The sequence below is a fragment of the Vigna umbellata genome, chromosome 1, assembly GCF_029865625.1.
Source record: "Vigna umbellata cultivar VRB3 chromosome 1, Vumbellata_1.0, whole genome shotgun sequence".
NCBI classification, from domain to species: Eukaryota; Viridiplantae; Streptophyta; class Magnoliopsida; order Fabales; family Fabaceae; genus Vigna; species Vigna umbellata.
In genome coordinates this window covers 5,706,414-5,728,972 of record NC_142165.1, presented here as the reverse complement: position 1 = coordinate 5,728,972, position 22,559 = coordinate 5,706,414, and the positions used below count along the sequence as shown (strand labels likewise).

The following is a 22,559-nucleotide window of genomic DNA, read 5'->3' as shown; positions in this document are numbered from 1 at the left end:
CTAGTAGATATTTTCTGAGGAAACTCTACTCCGGATGAGTGAGTCCATTTCGGCGACGGACCATATCAACCACCTCAACACCTTGTTTGCCCAATTATCAGCAGTAGATTTCAACATAGTTGAAAATGAGCGTGTAGAGCTTCTACTTCAAAGCTTACCAGACTCGTCATGATAGATGGATAATGGATTCAAGAGCAACGTGGCACATGACTCCTCACCGGGACTGGTTTCACACTTATGAGCCTGTCTCAAGTGAATATGTATTCATGGGAAATGACCATGCATTAGAAATTGCTGGAATTGGTACAATCAAAATAAAGATGTATGATGGTACCGTTCGCACAATTCAAGGTGTAAGACATGTGAAAGACTTGAAGAAGAATCTATTGTTTATAGAGCAACTAGATGACCTCGGATGTAAGATCCATATTGAAGGAAGGATCTTGAAGGCAGTGAGGGGAAATTTGGTAGTCATGAAAGCTGAGAAAATCATGGCAAACTTATATGTGCTTATGGGAGATACTTTGCAAGAAGCTAACACAACGGTTGCATTGATAAGCCAAGAAGAAGCGGTACTAATGTGGCATCGTAGACTTGGGCATATTTCAGAACGAGGATTGCAAATTCTTGCGGAACGTAATCTCATACCCGGGCTCAAGAAGGTTGATTCACCTTTCTGCGAGCATTGTGTAACAAGCAAGCAACATAGGTTGAAGTTTGCTAGAATGATTACCAAAAGTAAACATATACTGAACTTGATCCATTCTGATGTGTGGGAATCACCAGAACTATCCCTCGGATGAGCAAAATACTTTGTATCATTTATTGATGATTACTCTAGAAGATTATGGGTGTATCCTATCAAGAAAAAGTCCGATGTGTTTGCCCAGTTCAAGGAATTCAAAGCACAAGTAGAACTTGAAACTGGAAAAAGAATTAAGTGCTTGAGAACAGATAACGGAGGAGAATATGTAGATGGAGATTTTCAAGAATTCTGCAAGAAAGAAGGTATTGTCAGACAATTTTCAGTACCACACACACCGCAACAAAATGGTGTAGTAGAGCGGATGAACATAACTCTTCTAGAAAGAACACGAGCTATGTTGCAAACTGCGGGTGTAGCTAAATCCTTTTGGGCAGAAGCAGTTAAAACTACTTGTTACTTGATAAATAGGTCACCATCAACTGCAATTGAGCTGAAAACTCCAATGGAGATGTGGAATGGCAAAGCAGTTAATTATTCATCCTTACGTATATTTGGTTGTCCTGTGTACGTGATGTACAACTCCCAAGAAATAAAAAAGTTGGATCCAAAATCCAGGAAATGCATATTCTTGGGTTATGCTGATAATGTAAAGAGGTATCGCTTGTGGGATCCTACTGCCCACAAAGTTATTGTTAGCAGAGATGTAGTTTTTACAGAAAATGAACAGCAAAGTAAGCAGAAAAATGACAGCGAAAAGAAGGACAAGGTTATAGTACAGATAGAGAAGAAGCCTTCGGAAAATTCTTCCGATTCAGAAGAGGAGCAAGAAGAACATGAGCCAAATGAGGTTGGTGATGGAGAACTCCGACGAACAACAAGAGAAAGAGTCAAACCATCTTGGCATTCACAATATGTGATGACAAGTCATGATGCGTATTGTATCCTAAGTGAAGAAGGAGAACCTTCAAATTTTCAAGAGGCCGTGAGTGGTTCAGAAGCTTCACTTTGGATGGCTGCTATGCAAGAAGAAATTAAAGCTCTTCATAGAAACAAGACATGGAATCTTGTGAAACTTCCAAAGGGTCGAAAAGTCATTGGTTGCAAATGGATTTATAAAATCAAGAAAGATGGCAATGATCAAGTGGAAAGATATCGTGCTAGATTAGTAGTTAAAGGATATGCTAAAAAAGAAGGCATTGGTTTTAATGAGATTTCCTCCCCAGTTATTAGACTAACAACGATCAGAATTGTCCTTGCAATGTGTGCTGCATTTGATTTACATCTAGAGCAATTGGATGTAAAGACTGCTTTCCTTCATGGAGAACTTGAAGAGGAAATATATATGCTCCAACCAGAAGGCTTTGAAAAACAAGAAAACTTGGTTTGTAGGTTGAATAAATCTCTATACGGTCTAAAGCAGGCGCCAAGGTGTTGGTATAAGAGATTTGATTCCTTCATCATTAGCCTCGGATACAACAGACTAAGTTCAGACCATTGTACTTATTACAATAGGTTTACAGAAAATGATTTTATCATTTTATTGTTGTATGTGGATGACATGTTGGTGGTAGGCCCCAACAAAGCTCTAATCCAAGAACTGAAGGCACAATTGGCTAGGGAGTTTGATATGAAGGACTTGGGACCAACAAACAAGATTTTAGGGATGCAAATACACCGAGATAGAAAAGATAGGAAGATTTGGCTTTCACAGAAGAACTATTTATTGAAGATCTTGCGACGCTTCAACATGCAAGATTTCAAGCCAATTTCTACCCCACTTCCTATCAACTGTAAGTTATCCTTAAGTATGAGACCTAGCAGTGAAGCAAAAAGGATGGAAATGTCTCATGTACCTTATGCATCAGCAGTAGGAAGCCTTATGTATGCCATGATTTGTACAAGACCAGACATTGCTCAAGCAGTGGGAGTGGTTAGTAGATTCATGGGAAACTGTGGTGGAGAGCATTGGAATATTGTTAAAAGGATACTTAGGTATATCAAAGGAACCTCAAATGTTGCATTATGTTATAAAGGATCAGAATCAATTGTTAGAGGATATGTTGATTCAGATTTTGCAGGTGATATGGATAAGAGGAAATCTACTACTGACTATGTGTTTATAATTGCTGGAGGGGTCATAAGTTGGTTATCCAAGTTACAAGATGTTGTAGCTCTGTCTCATACAGAAGCTGAATACATGGCAGCAACCCTGGCATGTAAGGAAGCTATTTGGATTAAAAGGATAATGGAAGAATTTGGGCTCAAGCAACAACAAATTGTTGTGTATTGTGATAGTCAAAGTGCATTGCACATTGCAAAAAATCCAGCCTTTCATTCCAGGACAAAGCACATAGGAATAAGATATCACTTTGTGAGGGAAGTAGTGGAACAAGGAAGTGTTGATATGCAAAAGATTCACACAGATGAAAACCTAGCAGATGTCATGACAAAGCCGGTTAATACTGACAAGTTTAGGAAGACTCGATCCTATTACGGCCTATTGGAAACATAAGCAACATGGATGGCAAATATGGTGTGAAGATTTGATTAGTTTGATCAAAATCTTGAAGTGGGAGATTGTGAAGGAGAGAAGTCTTACATCTAGTAAAACATTGTAAGGGACTTCCTCCTTTGGTTATAAAAGAGAGGTTAAGGTTCCCCTTTCCTCATCCCATTCTCTTCTCTTCCTTCTATTTTTCTCTTGCTTTTAAGCAATTGAGAAATTCTTTGAGTATAGAAGAGAGTATTGTAATTTCTCCTCTTAGTATAAAATTTCCACTTATTTGCCTAGTAGATATTTTCTCATCTTTTGTTTCTGTTGTGAGTGCTTGTGTTACATGTCTGATTCCCAACATTTTGCACACTCACAGTTTCTACTACACAGTGTCTTTCACCTCTCGGTGATGTTTCTCTCTTCACGGTAGTACCCGTGGCTTTCTCTCTTTCTCCTCTTGAATTCTTTCTTCACCGTTTGATTCTTGGTGAGGGATGTTTTGCTGCACATTTTGCATTCATTTTATAATGAATGAAGGAAGAAAGGACAAGAAACATAGTTGGTGCATTGGAGCAATTTATGGAGCAATTAAGAAAGGACAAAAAACATTGACCCTTCTTTTCAGCATGTGGATGGATCCCATTTTTCTTTTTATTCCAACACATGTTTATCTAGTGCAAGACTGTTACACATCTTTGTACTCTTCTTTTGTCAGATATGATGAAAGTTGCATATTCTTACAAAACATATTTAAGCAGCTCTAACTCTTTTTTATTACCGATTTAAATAGGCTGAAATATTATCCACATAATCCTATTGCTAAATTAGCAAAATAAATGTTACCTGACCAATTTATTGCAATGCAGATGAATTGGGTGCTAACTTCAGGCATTGGTTCATTTTCCATACCACTCCTTTCTTTTTAAAATCAAGACCATATACTTGCCAGACATACGTGTAGCTTAATTGTATCATTTTATCTGCATATCTGATAAACAAAATATAACTATTTAAAATGTGTAAGCAAATAATGTCATCCATAAGGATAGATGAAAATTGCAATAGTTACGGTAAAAAATGAAAGAGCAAATAAAACAGGATTATATTTATTAAGTACGTGAGTGCCTCGTGACAGGATTTCATCATCGATCACAGTTTAACCAAAACCTTCTTAACAAAATAATATTTCACTTAGCAACATCATAATAATCCAAAGACATTGTAATTGTGTCTGGAAAAAAAGACATGAATTTTACCTGGTTGTAGATATAAACTTGGAGAATACATAGGACATTCCTTTATTGTTTGTTCAACATCTTCTTTCAACTTAAATCCGTGGTGAATCTCTTCGAAGTTTGGCAAATTTATGAGTTGTGTACTTTTCAAGTTCTGTAATAGTACTTGTTTTCCATCCTTATCCATTTCTTAAACCACGATCATCAAGTTCATGTTCAAAACCAAAAGCTTTATGTAACTTAGAGCACTCTATTATTATCAAATATCTCAGACTAGTAAAATGACTAGCCGAGAGATTATAAAATAGACATTTCAACTTATTGCACTTTTTAACTTTAATAGTTGAGATCCTTGGAAAGCAGACTTGTTGGGAAGAATATAGACTCTTGAGTTGATGTGCATTACCTGAATCAAATATTTGTTCCAATTCATCACAATTAATTATACTTAGATATGTTAGTCGTGGTAAGCTTGTAACAACTGTGGTGGAGAATATGGTTTTCAATTTTGGACATCCATCCACACGAATATCATAAAGCTTTTGGAGGTTTAGAAAACCTATGGGACCCTTCCATATGAAGTTCAGCTCAGGTAGATTCTCCAATCTTAGATAATTTATATCCAAGTTTAGGAGAATGAGTTCTGTAGTTCCCCTTTGTTCTCCCATTTGGAATTGGAAGATACCTTTCATTCTAACAGCTCTCAACCAAAGCTCTCTACATTTGAGGAAAGCTTTGAGTTGAGGTTGAAATATGTTGGTAATCAGGCATAGTATTTCAGTCTTCTGCATACATAACATAATTCATTGTTAATATAATACAGTTTTATAAATCAAACTCAACTGAATTTAATAAAGGACCTAGTTAAATATATGTTTGTTTCTTTGTTAAAATATATATTAATCATTCTTTAAAATTTTGATTTATGATTTAATTTAGTTTTCAACTGTAAAAATGTTTGAAACGAAAGAAGAAGAGTTGAGAGGAATGAGAGAAGTGAGTAAGAGTTTGGGTTTTTTTTAGTTTTGATAATAAAAATTATTAAAATACCCTTAACCTTAAAACTTTTAGAATCCATGATATATAAGACTATTTTTGTCTATTAAAATCCGGTACACATAACTAAAATGTACCAACTGAACAATAAACATACATGAGTTAGCAAATCATAAATATATATATATATATATATAAATATATATATATATAAATATATATATATATATATATATAAATATATATATATATATATATATATATATATATATATATATATATATATATAAGTCATTTAATTACCATTGAAGTTGTAAGTTGGCCGAGATCTGAAACCGTCATCACCTTAGATAAATCAGACAGTTCTGGACAATAAGTGCAATGTAACTTTTCAAGATTTGAGAGATGTGGATGACAATATTCAGGCCAAATGTTTATCAGATTTGTTAATTTGCTCAAGTTGAAATCCAACAAATTTTGTAATTTGTGGAAAGTGACAATATTTTGCTGGAAACTCGGATACATAAGAATATGTTCCTTTTCACTGCCAAATACATATTTCAACTTCGAGTTGCCAACTATTTTCACACTTTTCAAACTTTTTAGCCCTTGGGCTAAAGATAGAGAGAATACATATTTCAAATTGTCGCATTCTTCAATTTCGAGAATCCTTAATTTTGAGAGGGTTAAAGAAGAATGATTTCGAGTCCTTAAAATACCGTCATTCCCTCTTTCTATTATGTGTGTCAATGTACTGCAATGAGATAATCTTAGAACCTCTAAGAATTCTAGAGCTTGAACAATGGTTGACACGAAGAAAGAAGTTACCACAGGGCATTCTGATATTGTAAGGACTGTCAGATTGCATAGCTTTGAGTTCATAAAAAAATATACGTCGTTCAATTCACTGCAATCCTAAAAACATATTGAAAAAACAAAGAAAAGCAAAATTAATCATATGAAAAACATAAAAAAAAAAATAAAGTGACTATAGTAATAAAAAAAAATCGATTATCAACAACTATGAATACAAGTTATAACAATATAATTAATGAAATAGATAAACATTGTTTGTTCAACCAGATAAAAGATTATCCATTTCAAATAATTATGGTTAACTTATAAATACAATTTTCAACTCAAACTTAAAAAGAATATAAATTATAATAATGATACACAATAAATATAAACACTAATGCAATATGAATGTTATTCTTAATGTATATGTAAACATCACTCCAGAAACTATAGTGATTACAAACTTTATAGAAAGGATAATACATGTTTAAAATTCACTATTTTTTATAAATTTAATGAATTAAAAGAATTTTCATTTGGAAATAATACATTACCATTGAAATTGTGTGTTGCTCAAGATTTGAAGCAGTCTCCGCCATATGTATGGAAGAGTTAGACAATTTAGGACAAAAAATGATGAGTGACTCTTCAAGACTTGGAAGACGTAAATGACAATGTTCAGGCCAAATGCGAATCACATTTAGTAAAAACATCAAATTTAGAGTGCCCAAATTGAGCAAATTTAGAGTTTGTTGACGGAAACTTTGATACATTGCAAGATTATGTTCTTTTTCACTGCCAAATACATACTTCAATTTCATGTTGCTAGCAATTCTCACACTTTCCAAACTTACTAGCCCTCGGACCAAAATCATAGTGAAAATATATTCCAAATTGTTGCAATCTTCAATCTCAAGAATCCTTAATTTTTGGAGTCTCTTAGTGCTTGCAAGTACATAATTTTCTTCTTCCACTTCTTCTATTATGTGCCTCAATGCACTACAGGAAGATATTTTTAGAATCTCTAACAACGATAGAGTTTGTACAATGGATGGCATGAAGAGATAAGTTAACACTGGACATTTAGATATTGAAAGGATCTTGAGATTGCATAGGTTTGAGCTCTTGGGAAAGGATATGTTGTTGAATTTACTACAATCTTCTATCAAGAGCTCTTCTAAATTTTGGAGAGAACATCGATAACAGGGATCACAAAACATTTCTTGAAGGTTATGTAAACCTCTCAAACTTAAGTAAACAAGGGTAGAGAATACATCTTCAGTTTGACGAAAATCAACACTGGTGCTAGTATTTATAGTGTTATCAATAAGACATTCTATCTTTGAACAATGTTCAAGTACTAGGGCAATCAACTGATTCATGCCTTGTTGATCCATTGATGGGATTATATTTTTATAATCTCCTCTCAGGTTTCTCAAACAAAGGTACTCTGCTCTTATAAAGAGATCCTTGATTGGTAATGATATAAGATTTTGAGTAGTAATATCAAGGTTTAAACCCTCCCTTGGTCCTCAAGTTTGTATGAAAATCTCAGTTGGGTCCTCAAGTTTTTTTCTGTCTCAATTGGGTCATATTTTTTGTAAAAATGAACAAATTTTACCCTAACCGTTAAATTGTAACAAACGGCGTTAGTTGGTGCTGACGTGTTGCATAATTAATGTGCTGATGTCAAAATATTTTATTACGTGGAATTTTTATTTAATTTGAGAGATTATGACATGGCGATCGTTCTCTTCTTCTCCTTCGTTTTGGTCTTCTATCCTGCGCAAAGATTCATCTCCTTCCTTTTGCTTTCTCTGTTGTGGGCGTTCCTTACCCTAAAAAAAATCACGATGCTGAGGGCAGTGCACCTTGCTCCTTGAGTTCTATCCCTCGGTGTCCACACCATTGGAAACAAGATCATTGCCTCCAGTCATAAATTTTTCAGTCTGGTTTCTTCTTTATTGAGTACTGTACATGTTTTGTAGCTTCAATCAAATTTTAACCTAGAGAATCTGTTTTTTATTTTATTTTTCTTTTTTTCTTAAATTGATTGATGTCCTGTCAATCAATTAATTTATATTAATAATAAGCTAAAGTATTATTGGCTGTCCTGTCAATAAGGGAGTAAGATGTTAAGTTCTTTTTATATTAATCTTAATAAATTCATGTGTTTTGTATTATTCATTTATTTATTTATTTTGAATTACATATTATTTTATTTAACTTATTTTTAATTATTATTTTTTATTTAATTTATCTTCAGTTACACATAGTTTTTTCTTATTTATTTTGTAATATATATCCGTTTACAACTGAACATGTTTACTTATTTTATTTAATTTTAGTTTTAATTTTACGGATCTTATTTATTTTATTTTTAATTATGTACTGACCGTATTTAATTATTTCTTTTAATTTATATTTAGTTATGAAATACTTTTGTTTATTTGTTTTATCTCTGCATTAGTAGTATTTATTTATTTCATTTAATTTATCTTTTTTATCTATCGATTATGTTTATTTATTTTATTTTAATTATCTTTGATTACTTATTGATCTATTAATTTATATTTTTATTATTATATTTGTTTATAATATTATAATCCATGTATATTTATTATTTTAAATTCTTACTTTGATATATTATATATCATTCTTTTTTCTAAATATTATTTTTTCAGTGAATATAATAAAAGAAAGTTACTTATATGTTTTATATAATTTATTGTATATCTTTTGCATTTGTTTAGATGAAATATATATTATTGATAAAGGTGTAAAAAAAGGTGTTATTCTTTTTCACTGTCAGGTTTTGCAGATGCTGCTACTGCAATATACAGCTCTGCATTAATGTCAATGAAAGGCTGTGAGAGAGAAAGAGAGAAACGACACAGGTTTGGCGTACGTGGTGAGGAAAATAAAAAGAAAGAAAAGTGAGAGGGGAATGATGAAGAAGACAACGATGGTCTCGGTGGCGGTTTGGGAACGCGAGGCGCACGTGATCTTGTTAAAATGGGCTCAGTAGAATCGGCGAGCTCCCCCGAGTCACGACGCGGCCTTTCACTTTCAGCCATTTTTGGTTTAAAATCTTGAACAGTTGCTTCAAACTGCTTGTGGTTCACACTTCTATGATCCGACGTCGTTTTCTTCAAACTCTTGATCAAAGTGGACCTCGCTGGCACCTCCAAAGGCACTTGAAGCCTCACCGAAGAATGCTCGTCGTTTTCCATCGAAGAATGCACTTGAAGATGGAAAGACATATGGAGTGTGACAGTAGGCAATGGCGTGAGTGAGTGTTGGACTGCATCAGCATCAGAGAGAACCGCCCATAAAGAATAAAGTTGAGTCCGGTGTTGCCAATGGGGGAGGAAGCAGAGGGGGAGGGAGGAGAAGATCTGGTTTTAGTCAAAACATCACCACGTCATAAACGTTGCCATATCATAATTTCTCAAATTAAATAAAAATTCCACGTAATAAAAATTCCACGTAACTATGCAACACGTCAGCACCAACTAACGCCGTTTGTTACAATTTAACGGTTAGGGTAAAATGTGTTCATTTTTACAAAAAATATGACCCAATTGAGACAGAAAAAAACTTGAGGACCCAACTGAGATTTTCATACAAACTTGAGGACCAACGGAGGGTTTAAACCTAATATCAAACCTCTCTATTAATAAACTTCTAGACTGTGCATATTTTTTCATAATTGTATTATCCTCAAAGTCATAACCATGATAATAATAGTCAGTGTTTATTATAGCATGCCTCTGTAATTTTGAGTAAGAGACTTCATGTTGAAAGTCCATTACATAATTGCTCAAATACAGATACAATTCCTCTATCTGCAAGCATTTCCCTAACACTTTGTAAGCTTCAACAATTGTATTTTTTTTAATCACACATTTGTACAAATCCAAAAGTTTCAACTTTTTTAATCCCACAATCCCAACAGGCAAATCATCAAAAGAACAACCACGTAAGTCAAGAATCTCAAGTGCTTGCAGTTGTTCCACAACAGATATGTCACCTAAATCATAACCCCTCAAGCACAGTGTTTGAATAATTTTCAATGACTTCACTGATTCTGGCAAAGGAAAAATACCTCTATCCCACTCATCTAAATTTAAGATTGATAAGGTTTTAAGTTTTTCCAAGCTTTGAAGACACCCATCTAATACTTTTACGTCACCACTCACATTGAAAGAAAGCACAAGAATTTCAAGTATTGGACAATTTATTTTATAGTTGAGAACATCATAACTTTTCAAACCCCATATGGCTATTGCTTTCATATCTTTCAGGGTTTCATCATCTGCCAAAGCTCTTGGGTCCACTTTAGTACGTGTGAAAATTGCTTTACCAGTTTTAAACGCAATCCACAACGCTACATCACGAACCAAATTGTCCATTTTTACCTTGAGTTTTTCTTTTGCATGCATTAACAAAAAACAGTTCTTGAGCACGTCAATAGCTGCATCCATCTCTCTCCTTGCGTTCCCCATCGTTTCAAACGTTCCAATTGTGTCAAATGCCCTTCCAAATCGAAACAAATCTTCCAAAATTATTTCACAATCCTCTGGAAACATAGAACACAACAATAATAAGGATTGAGCTAATTGGTTTGTCAAATTATTGTAACTTAATTCAAGACAAACATAAGGACTTGTTAAGTCTTTTGGAATATCTAGTGGCTTAGAACTTTCTAGTCTTGATAATGCTGATTCAAAATTTGCAATAGTTTTATCCTTTAGCGTGCTTCCCAGAGTCACAATTGCAATGGGAAATCCCTTACATTCATTATCAATTTTTATTACAATTTTTCTTGCCACACCTTTCAAAGCTGCTGAGGAGTCATCATTTATGTTTGCATAATGTTTGAACAAAGTCCAAGCTTCCTCGTGAGTCAAAAGATTAAGTTCAATTATACTTTGGCATTTCATAGAAGGGCATACTTCTTTACTTCGAGTAGTTATCAATACGCAACAAGCCTTACTACTTTCATCAAGTGGAATACCTAAAGCTTCAAAGTTCAGTCTTTCCCATACATCATCCAAGATTACAAGAGTTGTACCTTTCCTTAATCTTTCTGATAGTCTTTGTGCTCTACCTATTTCCGATCCTTCCTTTAACTCAAAAGTCAATTGATCAGCAATCTGATCTTGGATACTTCTTATATTTGGAAGTCGAGACACTCTTGCGAAGACAACTTTCTCAAAGAGTTTCATGTCTTCAGCTTTTTTGCACACTTCTTTTGCCAAAGTAGTTTTCCCTGAGCCTCCTAATCTAACTAATCCAATTATGGAAGCACTTTTATTCATTAATGCTTCTAGAAGCTTCTTGTAAGATGCTTTTATAGGGTTTAACATAGAGAAATCATTGGAAGAAAAGTACTCCATGCCTAGAAGTTTAGTAATCCTCGAAAACTGTGTATACTCGCTATTAAAATCAATCATTTCAATTGTTTTTTTTTTCTATTTCTTTTGCAAGAGAATATTGACATTGCCTTCTGAAATAGCTTTTGTTCACACTCATTATTCTTTTTTCTAGCACTTGCACTTCTTCTAAGACTTTTTTAACATCTTTCAGCCACTTCACATCAGTTGACTCAACTTTTTCAACTTTATTGATGGCTTCTCTAATTTGCTCCTTCACTCTGTCTCGAGTCAATTCCAATTCTTCTTTGACATTTGAAAGATTCAAAGCAAAGTTGTTGAAACAACACAAGTATTGGGCATGACATAAAATTACATATCTTAGAATCGTTGCTGTGATCGATGAAGCCATTTGAATAGACACGTTCCTAAACATGAATGAGTTCACAACTCTTTAGTTAACTACAAAATAGTATCATGTATTCTAGCAAGAGATTATACAATTAAAAAATAAATTAATTAAAATTAGTTAACTACAAAATAGTATCATGTCATGTATTCTAGCAAAGAGATTATACAATTAAAAAATAAATAAATTAAAATTAGAACTGGGCATTAGTAACTAAACTATACTAAATTATAGTTACCTATATTTTTAATAAACTAATAGAACTGAACTATTTAATACAATATATAAACTGTATTGTATAAGAATTCAGTTAAAAAAAGTGAATTTATACCAATTAACTAATAACCAAATTCTTTCAAGACTATGAGTATCAGTCAGTTTTACAATACTCATTATTTTTCTGTTCAAATTTTCCACGGTCTTTATTGTAGATATTATATTTTGGGTTTTAAATATTATTTTTTGTTTTTGTCTTTAAGATAAATTATATATTTTTAGAATTTATACAAATCATATAAAATATTATTTCTATCATCTATTACGTGCAGAATATAACTTTTACATGCTATCTATTAAAAAAAATCACATTTAACAGAAATCATTTATCAGAAGTTAATATAATTTCAAGAACAAATCTAATCACTACAAAAATTTACAATTTTACCGGGGGTTATTTTTTTCGTTTCCGGCGGTTTTAACCCCCGGAAAGTACGTTACCCGCGGTTAGCAAAACCCATGGGAAAAGCAGCGTCGCTAAATAATTACCGGCGGTTTTTTGAAAAACCACCGGAATTAACGGGGGTTTTCGAAAACCGCTGGTATTAGCGGGGGTTTTCCGAAAACCGCCGGTATTAGCGGGGGTTTTTCAAAAACCGCCGGTATTAGCGGAGGTTTTTCGAAAACCGCCGGTATTAGCGGGGGTTTTGTGAAAACCGCCGGAACTAACCGATGTTAAGCAAAACCGCCGGTAATTGTGAGGGTTTCCCAAAACCGCCGGTAATTACTAAGTTTACATAGTTGGATTTCCAAAACCGCCGGAAATATAAATAATTTTTTTTTATTATTCAAATTATTTGATTATCATAAATAAACTAAAATTAAATAATATGAAACCAAAAGAAAATGTAAACATTAAATATATACCAAAATATTATTATATAAATTATAAACATTAGAAATACAATTAATATTTCCTAAAAATTAAAATAAACATGTTATGAATAATAATAATCAGTTTTGTACTTCTTCATCGTCTTCATCATTTGATATTTCTTCATCGTCTTCATCATTTGATACTTCTTCATCGTCTTCATCATTTGATACTTCTTCATCGTCTTCATCATTTGATACTTCTTTATCGTCTTCATCATTTGATACTTCTTTATCGTCTTCATCATTTGATACTTCTTTATCGTCTTCATCATTTGATACTTTATTTGAAACACTTCTTTTTCAAATACCTATAATATAAAACAATAATTATTGATAATATATTAAAAAAATTATTAAATTATTCATAATTGAAAAATATTAAAATATGATATATTAGAAACTACGTAACCAACTTAGAAAACATGTCATAACACTTTCAATATTAATTCAAATTAAGATACATTAATTAATAATAATAGGAAGTGAAGTGTCAACATTTAATACGTGCATAATTAAATGTGAATCACACTTTTAAAGACTCAACGAACAATTTAATCAAACAAAAACTAAAAGAAGTCTGTTATGGCATATTGTAGTTTGATGATTTAGAATTGTGAGAAATAATATTGTTTATGGCTCATAAAACTAAGCGGAGATCAAAGAAAGATTGTAGCTATCATATTGTTCTTAATTACAACAAAACAGTGATTATCATTCTCTGTTGTTCTATCATACATTAAAACAGGTTGCCATAGTAAAGAAGATTCAAGGTTTTATTTACTATCCAAGAATGAGGAATTTTCAAAATCAAACAGATTATAATTTTGCAGACTATGAGACTGGGTGATATAATTAATAAGTAAAGCATTTGTAAAACAATACAGTAGGAAGTAAAAGCTTCTCATAGCTCTTGCTCTCATACTCCTCAAATTATTAATGAGGTAGATGTAGATGAAGTTCAATCCTTAAGATTAAGCTCGTTATACAGGACCTTTACAATAGCAACATTTTCTAGATCTGCACTCCCATAGTTGTCCTGCAAACCGCAAAAATTAGTGATTTAGTGCAGTGTTATCATAGGATAAATGCGGGATATATTAAGATGATCACTTACGTATAGAACTTTCTTTTTTTGCTCATTGCTAAGCTTCAAAGCTTTCGCAACTAACCAAGAGCATTTAAAATCTTCAATATCTGTACCTATCTGGTCCCATAGATAACTAGAATGAGATTAAAGAGAACTTGATGTTTCCAGTATCCATTAATTATCCAGGATTCTCACCTTTCCAATAGTATCAGGATCCCCAAAGCAATCCAAATAATCATCCTAAAATTAGAGGGGGAAGGGGAAGGGAAAAGATACGTCAAAATACGATTTTTTATGAAATATTTTAAGCTGATAGTGAAAGTATACACTAGACAAACATCATTCTAGAGTCTAAATGGTCTTAAGAGAAGCGATCAAAACTATACTAGCAAAGTATTACCGGTACTTGAAAGTAGGTTCCCATCTCAACAAGAATGTTCTTCACATCAACATGGTTTTCCAGATTCTCACCCGCCATGAGCAATGCACATGTAACCTGTGTAAGAAGGAACTAGGAAAAGGCAGCAGTTATCTCTCTTCTGGTGTCAGCTTCCAGTCAGGTTTTACGGAATACACTTGATTGCACTCTATAGAAAGGACGTGATTTACTCTCTGGCAGAAGAATTTATACTTTTTTTTCTTATAGTTGTTTTAGTCACATTTACATATGATACAGGATTTCATGTTTGTCAAAAAAGTGGTTAAGCAATGATAATTTCTCTCCAATTGTTCTCCTTGTTTTCCCGTACTCACAGAGTTAATGTGTATTTGGACAGGTCTTTTCTTCCTTGCACTGTGGTAATTAGATCTATCATCTGTCCTGAAGCAGTCTGGAACTCAACCTAAAGGAAAAAAGCAAGATGGTCACATTTTAGTATATTGATTAGAATAGTCCCATATAATTTAAACTTTGACATTTGTACTACCTCATTAAACAAATCAAGAAGATCTACTTAATATGGCTTTCCCGTGAAATGGTTCTTAAGAATGCGTGGAATATGGTTTCTTAGTAAAACTCCATCATTTGTTGCAATTATCCCAATCTACACGATGCAATAACTAGAGATTAATAAATTATCACAACATACTATTTTAAGACCCCTAAATGCCATCATCACAGTAAACTCTGAAACCATTAGAAGTTGTTTAATCATTTAAACAAGAAAAGCAAAAGCTTTCAACTATCATATTGTAAAGTGGAAATTACAGGCTTCACCACATTGTTAAGTCTCACTATTTTGTTGAAAGAACTGAAGGTCTTTCATTTGTATTTCAACAGCTTCTTTTGATAGAGGCTTGAGTTCTGAAATAAAATCATCATCAACACCAGCTGCTACTTTCTCTGACTTGTCTTTCACAAGGCGCTTGATCACATCACGATGAACTGTTGGAAATTCATATGAACGTAAATGATTTACAACAAACAAAATGAGAAACATTAACAAATAATTTCTTAATGATTTGCATTAAACATCATCATCTTAAATCAAGTAAAATACTAATTCTGATTCCGTAAGGCCTCTGCATGATGAACCATAATGGAGGTACTCCTGCTTATTAGTTATACTAAACAGAATGGGAATAATCATAGCCGTAAACATCTTGAACCTACCTCTTCAGTAAGAGCCAAGTTAACATCATAAAAGGATTTTATTGTTCCAATGTCTTCCCAATAATCTCTGAAAATATACGACTGCAAAAACAACAAACATATAACTCTTTTAGTTCCATCATAGTTGTAATTAGAACTCTAATGTACAAGATCATTTTGAAAGGAGATATATTAATGGAATTTTCTCTTACTTGGCAAGCAGAGTTTACGCACGAAAAAAGTGAAGAGATTTATTGTGGTGGTTAATGGGAGTTCCCTGATTGTAGTTGAAGAACAGGGCATGAAGAAGTTGTTCTTGGATTTGCCACAAACCTGGAAGAGAAAGTGTAGAACTTGTAGTAATCTTCATCCATTAAGTTGCCACATCCAGTGGAATCAAAGTTCAAGGAATAACTCAACGGATCATAGCGGCATTGGAACGAACCTTGTCGACTCACACTTTTCGGTCGTAGTGTGCGCCCACGTCACTTCAGTTTCCTCATCAGTCTCATCACCAAACAACAACAGTGGCATGCTGACACCATGGATTCTGTTGCCATGGCAGTGTTGGTGGTGGCGCTTGTGGTGCTTCCAGATTCATTTTGCACCTTGGCACGCCCTCGAAGGTGCTGCCAACGAAGAACGAGAATGTCGTTGGAAACAAGTTTCTTCTCAAATCCCCAACCTCCTTCTCTGGTTTCCCTCCCAACCGGTTGGATAATCGGATAACTTCCTTCATGTAGGTCTCCACATCGGTGGCCAGCCTGTCCAGATCGAGGTCGATGGAGGGAGATGGTCGGTCCTCGAGCCACGTCACCTGCGAGACCAGGTAGGGTTTCGTGCGCACCACACTGTTCACTCAGAACCTTTCCTGGCCCTTACAGATGAGGAAAAAGTGGTCATCCATGAGGCTCTCATGCTTTATGACTTCGCCGACGCAGTCAACGACGGTAGTTCCGGAGACGGCATCCGTGTAGATGATGCCGAAGCGGAGTGTGTGCATCATGATGCAATAGGGGAACTCGAAGATCTGCAATGGGGGGATGGCGCCGAGGAAGAGCACTAGAGGGAGAGGGAAGAGAGGAAGCTCGACGACGTCATCGGAGTTGGGGGAGTTTGTGTGGTGCTTCTCGGAGAAGGAAGAGGAGCAGCGGAGAATGGAATTAAGCTTCAGGCAGCGGTGGCGGAGAGGTGCAGCGAAATGAAAATTGTGATTTGGGAGAAAATGAAGACATCAGGGAAAAGAAGACAGTGGTTTGGGGAAAAAAAGCAGAAAGAATGAAGGCGCAAAAACATTATTTTAAAAATTAAAAATTATAAATGTTACGGGCGGTTTCTTTTAAATCGTCGGAAATTTTCCGAGGTTCTGAAAACCGCCGGAAAAAAACCTCTACTAAAATTAATAATTTTTGTAGTGAATTATTGGATTGTTTTATTTAAAAGTTTACTCTTACCTCAGGAAAATACTTTAGATTTATTTCAAATTTTATTAAATAAATAAAACTAAATAAATTTATAATATTTTCAATAAATAAATAATAAAAATTAACATATAATTCTAATAAATTTTATTTATTTTTGTTTTTTCTTTATGTTTTAATTCTTTTTCCTAATTTTCTTTATGTCTTTGACTGCAAGAACTTGTTGTTAACTTAGGTAGTTCTTGACCGAGTTGTGGGTGGTCCTCTTTGATTTTATAGGTAGATTAGATGTTTGGCTGAGTTGTGAGTGGTCGTCTTTGACCATGGATGTTGTCTTGAGTGCTTTGAATTGTTGACTTGGATAAGATCTGATGTCATTTATTTGAGCAAGCTTTGTGTGTGGTTTTGACTTAGGCAGACTAGGGTGTCGCCTGAATGGGCTTAACTTGTGTTACTGTCTAGGTAACTCGGGTGCCACGTTTGTGGACTTATGTTGTTGTCCAGGTAACTAGGATGTCATGTTTTTAGGTTTTTGTTACCATCTAGATAACTTGTTACCTTGTTTGAGGGTTTTACTTATGTTACTGTCTAAGTAACTTGGGGCCTCATTTGACGACTTTGCTTAGGTTACTATCATTCCCTTGAGCCTTCCATTGGGGATGAACCGTCATTCCCCTTAGACCTCAACTAGAGGCTTATGTTTCTAACATAAAACCCTAATGGAACACATGTCCAAAGCATACAATATCTCAGTTGAGAAGTGATTGACCTTGACAATGTGTCACTCGACGAATTTGGCATCGGTACAATAATAAGAACGAGTTTACCACTTATAATGCACTACAAAGAATTTATTTCTTATTAGCAATTTATTTTTAGCATTTATATTAAACTGCTAAAATATAAGAATGTTTATATCAATTATTTTAGTTGCCATAAATTTTATATTATTTAAATTCTATTATTTTAATTAGGTGTGAATGAGATTATTCCACTGACTTTGGTTATGGGGTTTCCTTCAAATAGGTTTGGGGCTTGGGAATTTCGGTGAGGGAATAAGATTTCTTATTTCATGCTACACACGGTGATTTCTTAGAGAAAACTGGGTTGATGAATTCAAAATAAGTTGATACACCTATTGATCCTAATACTAAACTTCTATCAAAACAGGAGGAGCCTATGTTAGGCCCCAAACAATATAGAAGACTAGTTGAAAAATTGAATTATTTTACAGTTACTTGTCCTGACATTTCCTTTACAGTTAGTATGGTAAACCAATTTCTTAATTCCTCGTGTGAAAATCATTGGAATGTAGTTATCCCTATATTAAAGTACATTAAAGATTTCTTGAAAAAGGGTTGTTATATGGTTCCAATAACCATACAAGAGTGGTTTGTTGTTCAAATATTGATTAGGCGAGAGCTCCTTCTGATAGAAGGTCTACATCCAGATATTGTGTCTCCATTGGAGGTAACTTGATCTATTGGAAAAACAATAAACAAAGTGTTGTGGAAAGATCTAATGTAGAAGCATAATATAGAGCTATAGTCACTTGTGAGTTTATTTGGCTTAAACAATTACTTAAAGAGTTACAATTTAGATGTGTCACTCAAATGACACTTATATACCTTTTTGAGGTGGGTCGAGCCAAGTTGGGCTAGGTAGCCCGTTTTGACAACACTATTAAATACCTTTAATAAATATATTTTTTTTATCTTTAGTTAGTTTGTTATTATTATTTATTTGTATTTTGGGCTTAGTCTATATTTCTTCTATTATAAATATGTTAGGTTTATCAAAGGAGGAGATTAATTCATTAGGGAGACACAACATTAATGCGACCTAAGTCCAACCATATAAGAAATTAACACCACTTTCAACTCAAAACCTTAAGGCAATGGGTCTTCACCTTTATACGGTGCTCCACTTTGGGACTTAGACTCACACATTCCTAACAAGTCTTCCCCTTAAGACTGAGTCACTTCTACATTGGTACACTCCCAAGCACGAGACTTTCGATAGGAAACCATATTATACTCATTTTAGCTGATCACTAAGACTAATCTGGGTCTCATACCACTATTAGGTTTATCAAGGGAGGAGTTCATTAGGGAGACACAACATTAATGAGAATTGAGTCCAATCACATAAGAAATTAATATCACTCTCATTTCTTTATATGATGCTCCACTTTCTCAGTTCTACTGAATGTGAGGCTTAAACTCACACTTGGATTTCCAACAAATTTTCACCTTAAGATTTAAGTTTATGAGGAAATTTTGTTATGATAAACTTAAATCTAAGGGGTTTATTAGTAATTTTGTTTGAGTCTTATTTTATTAGTTTGGGTTTAGTAATATTTAGTTTGATTTTGAAATAAAACAGTGATAGGTAATTTTGATTTTCCAATTATTTAGGTGTAGTACAATATTATTTTAATTGATTGATATAAAATAGAGATAGATTAATTAGTTGTTTTTTTTTTGTACTTGACACAAGAACGTGTTTGCATCTATTTAATTGCGGTCAAGATTCAATGAAAATTGAAAAGTTATGTCCTAACGTATGTGTCACGTTTATTTTCTACAAAATACACCCTATGTCCATATTAATACAAGATTTTTGCTATATTGGATTCTATTATTTTCATTATTATTTGGTTCAATGATTACTGGTATGGTTATACGTGTGTATATATTTTTTTCTTTTTTTATTTCTTAGGTAGTAAAATTGTATAGAATTGTTACCATTTTGGTTGATTAAAATGCTAGAATTTTTGGATTTCCGTTATTACCATTTTGATTGAAGTGAATACCATAATTTTAGCTAAAACCTTCTAAAATGACTAGATGATATGAGTGTTTTGCTACATATAAGGTACCCAAGCAGCAACTTAATGCAGAATCAGGGAACATCCTTTAGTACAAATGGAAAAAGTCCCTAATTTATATCCGGTACTACTTTTAGTGCAACATTTAACTAATTATAATAAAAACCAACCAATTTATCATGATAATTTATTATTAAATAATTATATAAAAGTGTCGTATTCTTCCAATATGGCCTATTTTTTCGGATACACGATTGAGGAATTATTGTCTCTCACTGTCACATTCTGATATATCTTAACATGGTTTGACAAAATTTGCAAAACAATACAAATAAGAAAAGATAACCACTTAAGCATTGTTTAGATAATATTTTTAATAAACACTTACAGAAGAAATGAATAAGAAGCCATAACGAGTTAAAGTTTTTTACAAGTTAGAATCGAATTTTGTAATTTGTATGTGTTATAATTCGGAGAGGATTATTCATTGAGATCAAGTAGTATGGAAACTTGTTTATAGGAAAGCTATTCAAAGCAAATTGAGAAACGTATACCTCAAGATTTGTGCAGACAAAATCGGAAGAAGAAGAAAAAGAATTTAGGAGAAACCTTGCTACGAAACAGAATTTTAAAGAAAGAAAAAAATAATTAAGAAGGGATATATAAGATGACATATAAGTTAATAGAGAAGTATGAAGTTGCTGAATTTGGAAGTAAGGTATAGAATTTATAAAGATGCAACTCATTCCTTAATTTTAAAGAATAATTTCTTGTAGTATTAACATTTTAGAAACAGTGAATAATTATATTTCTTTTATTGATTAAATCAATAACATTTGTCTTGATGTATAACTATACATGTATTAATATTGATTATTACATGTTAATTGAATAATCACCGTTATATTCAATGAATGTTTTATGAACATAAACATGTTTTCATATAAAAACAAATAATTATATTGAAACTAATAAAACTGAAAAAAAATTGTAGAATTTTGAAAACACTTTTGTTTCAGGTATATTTAAGGTTGTATATTTTTATGTTTTATAAAACTTAAAATTATAAATTTTGAGGTTTTCCCACAAAAAAGAATGTAAAAAATTCAATTAATGATAGACGAAAAGGTTTAATTTAACATTCCACATGAAATTGAATAAAACTTTGGAAGAGTTTAATTTATCAAATTCTAACTAAATTGATGATATGAATTGAGAAACGTACCTGAAGATTTGTGAAGACACAATGGCAAGAAGAAGAAGAGAATTTAGGAGAAATCTTGCTGCCAAACAGAATTTTAAAGAATGGAAAAGAATTGAGAAGGGATAATCGAAGATTTGGAAAGTAATTTGACATCAATAATAATATTGACATGAATATAAGATAGAAGTGATGATAAGATTAAAATCTAACTGAATTGAAGATTTGGATTAGAAACGTACCTCAAGATTTGTGCAGATAGAATTTGAAGAAGAAGAAGAATTTAGGAGCAACGTTGTTAGCAAACACAGTATTAATTGAAAGGTGTGGAGTTACAATTTTAGAGAATGAAAAAAACTGAGAAGAGATAAAGAAAGAAGTAAAGTTGGTGAGTTTGGAAGTAAGGTATAGAATTCATAAAGAGGCAACTTATTCCTTTCTTTTTTAATAACTAATTCTTTTTCCAATTCTGTTGCGTTTGTGGTGTCACCTCTCCACAAGTTAGGAATATACAACAAATCAGGACAAGATGTTTCATTACTTGAAATCATATTATTAAAACTTATAAAATATAAGTTTTCTTATATCATAAAACTTATAAAAGAGATGAGATTTTCAGTAGACCACTGAGATTTTCATTGGCACGCTCAACATTTGTCAAAATAGCTTCTTCAGATTCTGGATCAAATCGTGTTACTATTACATATTTTAAAATTTCAAAAAGTATGGATTTGATTTCAATCTTCTACGTTTTTCAACATAAAAATCCAATTTTCTTTAAACTTAAAATTCTTAATTCAGATAAGATAATTCATTTTTCACTGTATTTCTTAATCATGGTTATATTATTTAATATAATAACTTTTTATAAAGATCTTAATTATAATTTTGAATTTTATTATCATAATAGAGATTACGACAATGAGAAACGATTTTTATTATGATTGTAATTTAATAAGTTCTTTATCAAGATTATAATAAATAGGATAATAATGATTCAATCTTGACCAATGTGATAGCATTTATTTGATGAATGTTAAGTATTCAATAATTTACATATATAAACACTAAACATTTGCATGTGATCATTGAATCCTAATTTAAAGGAGATTTTTCAATGATTATATATTATCTTAGTTTGTTAATAGAAAACTCTCAAGAAAAAAAAATAGATCTTTTCTTTAACATGAAATTATCATACTAATTAATAAGTTATTTGTTTTAATTCGGGAGAGTTTATGTTATAGAACTTTAGCTGAAT

The 22,559-nt window shown here is 32.7% G+C and overlaps 1 protein-coding gene and 2 pseudogenes across 2 annotated transcripts; all 3 read right to left on the bottom strand.

Annotated features, from left to right (window-relative positions):
• Window positions 1-4,171: 4,171 nt before the first annotated feature.
• LOC124830241 (disease resistance protein At4g27190-like) lies at window positions 4,172-12,019 on the bottom strand (annotated as a pseudogene).
• Window positions 12,020-13,171: 1,152 nt separating this feature from the next.
• LOC148204473 (uncharacterized) lies at window positions 13,172-15,694 on the bottom strand. Its single transcript, XM_088109099.1, has 7 exons — window positions 15,484-15,694; window positions 15,344-15,381; window positions 14,656-14,751; window positions 14,451-14,495; window positions 14,283-14,372; window positions 14,160-14,204; window positions 13,172-13,476 (listed from the first exon to the last, which is right to left on the bottom strand). Exons 1-7 carry the CDS (start codon window positions 15,692-15,694, stop codon window positions 13,231-13,233), a joined length of 771 nt encoding a protein of 256 aa, XP_087965225.1. The 3' UTR covers window positions 13,172-13,230.
• On the bottom strand, window positions 15,500-17,071 carry LOC148204472 (uncharacterized; annotated as a pseudogene). Its single transcript, XR_015784889.1, has 4 exons — window positions 16,292-17,071; window positions 16,059-16,179; window positions 15,868-15,948; window positions 15,500-15,639 (listed from the first exon to the last, which is right to left on the bottom strand). The product of XR_015784889.1 is annotated as an uncharacterized LOC148204472 (transcript).
• Window positions 17,072-22,559: the final 5,488 nt, after the last annotated feature.

What these genes read in the sequence shown, in the direction of transcription:
- LOC148204473 (XM_088109099.1), bottom strand. Translation starts at nt 15,694, where the DNA reads ATGTTTCTCATTTTGTTTGTTGTAAATCATTTACGTTCATATGAATTT. An exon ending in GAACCTACTTTCAAGTACCG is followed by an intron (nt 14,496 to 14,655) that starts GTAATACTTTGC and finishes CTCTAATTTTAG; the next exon opens with GATGATTATTTGGATTGCTT. An exon ending in ATCCTGATACTATTGGAAAG is followed by an intron (nt 14,373 to 14,450) that starts GTGAGAATCCTG and finishes CTATGGGACCAG; the next exon opens with ATAGGTACAGATATTGAAGA.